Source organism: Nerophis ophidion, linkage group LG08 (genome assembly GCF_033978795.1).
Source record: "Nerophis ophidion isolate RoL-2023_Sa linkage group LG08, RoL_Noph_v1.0, whole genome shotgun sequence".
Classification (NCBI taxonomy): Eukaryota; Metazoa; Chordata; class Actinopteri; order Syngnathiformes; family Syngnathidae; genus Nerophis; species Nerophis ophidion.
In genome coordinates, this window is record NC_084618.1 from 65375430 (window position 1) to 65382989 (window position 7560).

Genomic DNA, 7560 nt, shown 5'->3' on the forward strand with positions numbered 1-7560 from the left:
CTTTGTAGGGTAAGACAGATTTTGTTTTTACTCTGAATCCAGTGAAACAGATTGGTGGTTTTAGCTGATACAAAGACTTTCAGGTGTTTATATATGTTTAAGTATTTGGCAGACACTTTTGTCCAAAGCATCATACATGAAAAATACATATAAAACAATCACTGTAAACATGATCGTTTACGGGAAGAAGGTAATAAAAATACAAAGTGTCAAGACAGAACTCTCTGCTGTTGCAGCAACAGAGATACAGTCTATCAGTGACATGCAGTCATGGAAAGAAAAAAATGTAAAAAGAAGAAAAATCAACTATATTTTTATATGTATCCAGTGATTATACTATAAAGTTATTTTCCCATTTAACTTCGCCAGTTTTAAATTATTTTTTATTCAAAATCGCTTAATTTTCACATTTGCCGTTACTGAGAATTACTTGCGGTGAGACTCAGCCAGCTGAGCCTCCCGTGGATTGCGCAATGACTCGGCTATAACTGCTGTCTGCTGTGCTGTGCAGTGAGACCGTATTGCTGTATGAATTATATCATACATTTCCATAGTTTAGTTAGCTGAGGTATATAATGTACAGTATATTTTGTCAACAACTGTATGTGTGTAACGTATTTCTTGTGTTGGGCAATCATAAAACGGCTGCAAAAGACCCACTATGTGAGGCACCTGTTCTGCGTCCTCCTGGTGGTAGAGGGCGCTAGTGACCCCAGAGATCATTCTTGCACTACTCGGCTAAGCCGAAGCCGGTATGTTTTAAAGTTGTCGTTTGCCTGCATATCGTAAAAACAACCATCCAACATTTTGCAACTAATTGTAAACTTATAGGTGCCGACCATCAGGGCCGAGTTGCGATGAAAGAGTGTGTCAATGTTGAGATATTAAGCTGAGTTGGTAAGTTTATCTGTTTTGCTAATAGTAGCTACTAGCCATACCCATGTATTTTCTATGGGCGTTTAGCATCGGGTTCTAATCCAGTTTCCTCCAATGTTTCTGCTCCGATTGAATTTGTATTTTTGTCGAGTCTTTATTTTGGGTACTTAAATAAGGTGACTGAGTATTGAGGCGTTTTAAGGCCATCTGCATTTTTTATGCTACAGTAAAGACAATGAATGAATACAGCCGGTGGAGCGCGGTTACACCTGTCATAGTGACAACACTGTGTTACACCCGTCATAATGACAACACTGTGTTACACCTGTCATAGTGACAACACTGTGTTACACCCGTCATAATGACAACACTGTGTTACACCTGTCATAGTGACAACACTGTGTTACACCCGTTATAGTGACAACACTGTGTTACGCCCGTCATAGTGACAACACTGTGTTACGCCCGTCATAGTGACAACACTGTGTTACGCCCGTCATAGTGACAACACTGTGTTATGCCCGTCATAGTGACAACACTGTGTTACACCTGTCATAGTGACAACACTGTGTTACACACGTTATAGTGACAACACTGTGTTACGCCCGTCATAGTGACAACACTGTGTTACACCCGTTATAGTGACAACACTGTGTTACGCCCGTCATAGTGACAACACTGTGTTACGCCCGTCATAGTGACAACACTGTGTTACACCCGTCATAATGACAACACTGTGTTACACCTGTCATAGTGACAACACTGTGTTACACCCGTTATAGTGACAACACTGTGTTACGCCCGTCATAGTGACAACACTGTGTTACGCCCGTTATAGTGACAACACTGTGTTACGCCCGTCATAGTGACAACACTGTGTTACACCCGTTATAGTGACAACACTGTGTTACGCCCGTCATAGTGACAACACTGTGTTACGCCCGTCATAGTGACAACACTGTGTTACACCTGTCATAGTGACAACACTGTGTTACACCCGTTATAGTGACAACACTGTGTTACGCCCGTCATAGTGACAACACTGTGTTACGCCCGTCATAGTGACAACACTGTGTTACGCCCGTCATAGTGACAACACTGTGTTACGCCTGTCATAGTGACAACACTGTGTTACGCCCGTCATAGTGACAACACTGTGTTACGCCCGTCATAGTGAAAACACTGTGTTACGCCCGTCATAGTGACAACACTGTGTTATGCCCGTCATAGTGACAAAACTGTGTTACGCCTGTCATAGTGACAACACTGTGTACTGTCGTGTTTGTTGTTTTCTACATACATGTGATTATTTAATATTTTTAATGTTAGCAGTATTATCGCTAATAATGATAATAATAAGTGTAATTTATTTATACTATACTATAACTAAAGTACCCGCTACATTAAGTTAGAGTACCAATGATTGTCACACACAATTATGTGAAATTTGTCTTCTGCATTCGACCCATCCCCTTGTTCACCCCCTGGGAGGTGAGGGGAGCAGTGAGCAGCAGCGGCCGGGAATCATTTTTTGTCATTTAACCCCCAATTCCAACCCTTGATGCTGAGTGCCAAGCAGAATGCTGGTATGAACTTTTAAACATAACCCGTTAACTGCTGCCAATTGAATGCTGAATAAGATACTCTATAGGGTTCATATGTTTATAAATCTGACTGTGATGAAGTCAGTGCCTCACCAGCCATGAACCTCTCCGCATGTCACTGCAGTCTATAGGTCCGTAAGATATATAGATATCTAGTATATTCATACATTGTTTATGTAGGATATACACATGTACATATAACCTAATCATATTGTTTCTTCAACTTAAAAATAGCTGACCGTTTTTTTCCCCCTTCTCTGGAATTATTATACCCAGTTTTGATCTTGGACGTCTGGTCACTTATAGCAAATAAGAATATTCTATTACTGTTAAGCAAACTATGAACACGCCAAAACATGTGTCCTTTATCATAGTTACACGTATGACCAAAAAGCGCGAGATAAAATGCGCTGACAGTACATTGCTCCGGCCAAAAGAATTGCACTGAGTGGAATGGATCACCACTCCAAGATGGCGGCCGCGCGTCTCGTCTCGTCAGCGCCAGTAGGCAGTAGCACTCCTTACGTTATGAGTGAACGATGACAGGTTATATGATTATTTATTTCAAACTCTTATTCAGGCCACTCTAAAATGAATATTCCGGCATGTATTTGTAAAAAATAAAATAAATAAAAATAAAATTAAATATAACGCCAAATTATTTAGGGGGGCTTAAGAATATTTTAGGGGGGCTGCAGCCCCCCTAAAATAGGCGTAGTGACGCCCCTGCTGGTATGTTTAAAAATTTACATTCAGGCCTCCACTCAGGCTTGATCCCAGTTACCCCAACGGATTTTGGTCAAAAAAATATTTAAAATGTGTGATATTATTTTGTATTATTGTTATTCAAGGTTTAAATCTCTAAATCAACATTAGGTCTATCTGTCAATAAAACGTTTTTAAAGATTTAAGTTGTATGCCCTTTTTGTCAAAGAAAACCTGGTTTTGTTATGGGAAAAAAACACAAAATTTGCAAGTTAGTTTCCCCCAATAGAATTTTAAAGGGGAATATTTGAGATTATAGAATAATTGGAGCCTTAAAAATGCCAACACATAACACCATTGATTTCAATTTGTTATAATTTTTTTTCAGCAATGACACAAAAAAATCGCACTAAAATTATTGGGGATCTAAACGGGTCCTACTCATTAAAAATAAAAAACTTTTTTTTTTTTTTTTTTTTTTTTACTGTTTACTTTAAACACAATCGTCTTGAGATCAACTTCAGATGCATCTGTCAATTATAACTTTTATTATTGTTTATGTTTTTGGTTTGTTCTTATTAGGCCCTTCTTTAGAAAAAAAACATATTTGTTTTTGATATGTGAAACACAAAATATGCAACATTTTCCCCTCAAAAGTGGCAGAGGGGTTAGTGCGTCTCCTTCACAATTTGAAGTTCCTGCAGTCCTGGGTTCAAATCCAGGCCCGGGATCTTTCTGTGTGGAGTTTGCATGTTCTCCCCGTGAATGCGTGGGTTCCCTCCGGGTACTCCGGCTTCCTCCCACTTCCAAAGACATGCACCTGGGGATAGGTTGATTGGCAACACTAAAAAAATTGTCCCTATAGTGTTTGAATGTGAGTGTGAATGTTGTCCGTCGATCTGTGTTGGCCCTGCGATGAGTCGGCGACTTGTCCAGGGTGTGCCCGGCCTTCCGCCCGATTGTAGCTGAGATAGGCGCCAGCGCCCTGCGCGACCCCAAAAGGGAATAAGCGGTAGAAAATGGATGGATGAATGGATTCCCCCCCAAAAATATCTCAAAGTGGAATATTTGATGTGACATGGATTTTGATTATTTATTATATTTTTTAAAGAAAACAACAGCCTGCATGTCAGCTTTGTGTTATTAGATTAAACATTGCACCATTTTCTTGTCACATTTCACCTTTTTACACTTTTATACCACTTTTTCTGTTTTCTTAATCGTATTTTTAGAATGTGCTTAGAGCCGTTAAAAAATTACCCGCGGGCCGCAAATGGCCCCCGGGCCGCACTTTGGACACCACTGAGTTACGGGGTCCATGTACATCGATTCATGGTAAGAAAAATCGGATATTTCATGCCCCCTTCAATATAATTAATAGTCTTATTTAATGGATATCATACAAAGGCTTCCTCCCACTTCCAAAGACATGCACCTGGGGATAGGTTGATTGGCAACACTAAATTGGCCCTATTGTGTGAATGTGAGTGTGAATGTTGTCTGTCTATCTGTGTTGGCCCTGCGATGAGGTGGCGACTTGTCCAGGGTGTGCCCCGCCTTACGCCCTATTGTAGCTGAGATAGGCGCCAGCGCCCCCCGCGACCCCGAAAGGGAATAAACGGTAGAAAATAGATGGATGGATCATACAAACCAACAAATACATCCAAATGTAATGAAAACAAACCAAAAACACACAAGAAAAACACTAAACACTTTTAAAGAAAGTACTTTGCGTGGCATTTTGATTGGCTACTCACTGGCCAATCAAATATGAGGGCGTGTATTCTCATCCAATAGGGGCACGGAAGGCGGGACAACCACGCAAATAGTAGTTGAGGCTTTTAGGCATTATATCTTATGTATTGCTTCACCACGAAACACCATTTATTATAAAATTATACATTTTGAAATTGATTTAAATTCATGTAATGTAATTTTTTGGTTTGTTTACACTACAACAGTGACTCTTCTGTGAGTTAACATGTCACCTCTAAACAAATATTACGCCACTTCTGTCCTCCAGGGTCCAACATCTAGCCAGCCAATGAAAAGACGTGTCCGGAGCCCACGGAGCCATTGAGAAGTAAGCACCGTGGACAGACTGCAGCCTCAACCCCACAGCAGCACATCACTTCTTCCCTGCAAGTGTGGGAGTCATATTTTTTTTTTTTATCGAGAGTAAACATGGCGGCGGCAGAAATACCCAGATGGGAGAGGAAAATGCGCGTCTTTTTGTGCGTCTTCGGTTTGTTTTTGTCCGTTTACGCACTCCACGTGGAATTGTCCCGCGAACACGACGCCGCCTACAGAGCTATGTGCGACCTGGGGGAGTCTGTGAGCTGCTCCAAAGTATTCACCTCCAGGTGCTGTTGTGTTTCTTGGTTTTTTTCCACTTTAGTGCAGGAATGTACCGTGGGTGTGTTTAACTGGCCTCTCCACCCTTGAGTGCCACTTTAAATGCTCCCCCGCCCTCTCACGTGGAATGACTTTTCCCATCATGTAAAAACATTACCTTCTAATGCAGGGGTGTCAAACGTATGACACGCGGGCTGGATCAGGCCCGCGAACAGGTTTTATCCGGCCCGCGGGATGAGTTTGCTAAGTATACAAATTAAGCTGAAATTTTTCTACATGTGTCTACTGAATGTTGCAACAGCAGTTCTTTGTATCTCTGTAGGTGAGGGGTCTGCAACCTGCGGCTCTTAGATCACTCTGATGTGGCTCAGCTGCATACTTGCCAACCCCCTAATTTTTCCAGGAGGTTTTCCAGATTTCAGTGCCTCTCCCAGAAATCTCCCCAGGATGACATTCTCCAATTTTTCACCCGGACAACAAAATTGAGGGCGTGTTGTGCTGGCAATGCCTTAAACGTCCTCTCGACCATGTTGTCGCGTCCGCTTTAAAGACCTACTGAAACCCACTACTACCCACCACGCAGTCTGATAGTTTATATATCAATGATGAAATATTAACATTGCAACACATGCCAATTCGGCCTTTTTAGTTTACTAAATTACAATTTTAAATTTCCCGGGAGTTTCGTCTTCGAAACGTCTTGTGATGATGACGTGTACGTAAGACGTCACGAGTTTTTAGGAAGTATGAGCGCTGCGCACACACACAGCTAAATGTCGTCTGCTTTAACGGCATAATTATACAGTTTTTTGGACATCTGTGTTGCTGAATCTTTTGCAATTTGTTCAATTAATATTGGAGAAGTCATAGTAGAAAGATGGAGTTTGGAAGCTTTAGCCTTTAGCCACACAAACACACGGTGATTCCTTGTTTAAAATTCCTGGAGGTGAAACTTTCCTATGGATCAAGAGAACATGGATCCCGACCACATGTCAACCAGCAGGTTTCGGTGAGAAAATTGTGGTTAAAAAGTCAGTTCTTACCAGAGAAAAGCTGAGCTTGTGCCGTCCATACTGTAGCTGCCGTCGACTTCCCTGAGACACTGCGCGTCAAGACACCCGTGGGGACACCCTTCCGACTATCAGGTACTATTTAACTCATCTAAAACACCAGCAACGCAATAGAAAGATAAGGGATTTCCCAGAATTAACCTAGTAAATGTGTCTAAAAACATCCGTCACTATCAATATCCTCAAACACGAATCTTTCATACTCGCTCAAATTAATGGGGAAATTGTCGTTTTCTCGGTCCGAATAGCACTTTTTGTTGGAGGCTCCCAGTAAAAACAATGTGAAAATGTGAGGAGTCATCAAACATGTGACGTCATCGACTGCGACTTCCGGTAGAGGCAGGGCTTTTCTCTTAGCACCGAAATTTGCGAACTTTATCGTGGATGTTTTCTACTAAATCCTTTCAGCAAAAATATGGCAATATCGCGAAATGATCAAGTAGGACATATAGAATGGACCTGTTATCTCCGTTTAAATAAGAAAATCTAATTTCAGTAGGCCTTTAATACTATGCTATCTGAGTGCCGGCCCGCCACATCTAGTGTGCGGCTGCTGACTCAACGTGCAAGCGACTGCAAGGCATACTTGTTCAACAGCCATACAGGTTACACTGAGGGTTGTGATATAAGCAATTTTAACACTCATACTAATATGCGCCACACTGTGAACCCACACCAAGCAAGAATGACAAACACATTTCAGGAGAACATCCGCACTGTAACACAACATAAACACAACAGAACAAAAATCCAGAATCCCATGCATCCCTAACTCTTCCGGGCTACATTATACACCCCCATTAACCCCCACCCCCCAGCCCCCCTTCGTGCTTCGGTTGAGGGGGGCGGGGTTTGGTGGTGCTATTAACTGCAACATGTAAGTGTAAAAAAACAACATTATGATTTGTACATTTTCAGAATGTGCTTTTTCTATTTTTAAACACAGAAAA

At 41.5% G+C, this 7560-nt stretch overlaps 1 protein-coding gene across 1 annotated transcript in view; it reads left to right on the plus strand.

The window, feature by feature from the left end:
• The first annotated feature begins 5106 nt into the window (after window positions 1–5106).
• The window catches only part of vkorc1 (vitamin K epoxide reductase complex, subunit 1), a 3390-nt gene continuing 936 nt past the window's right edge, over window positions 5107–7560 (plus strand). Inside the window, exon 1 of the mRNA XM_061909411.1 lies at window positions 5107–5548. Coding sequence (XP_061765395.1) covers window positions 5370–5548 — 179 coding nt within the window. The 5' untranslated portion in view covers window positions 5107–5369. The remainder of the gene's footprint in view (window positions 5549–7560) is intronic.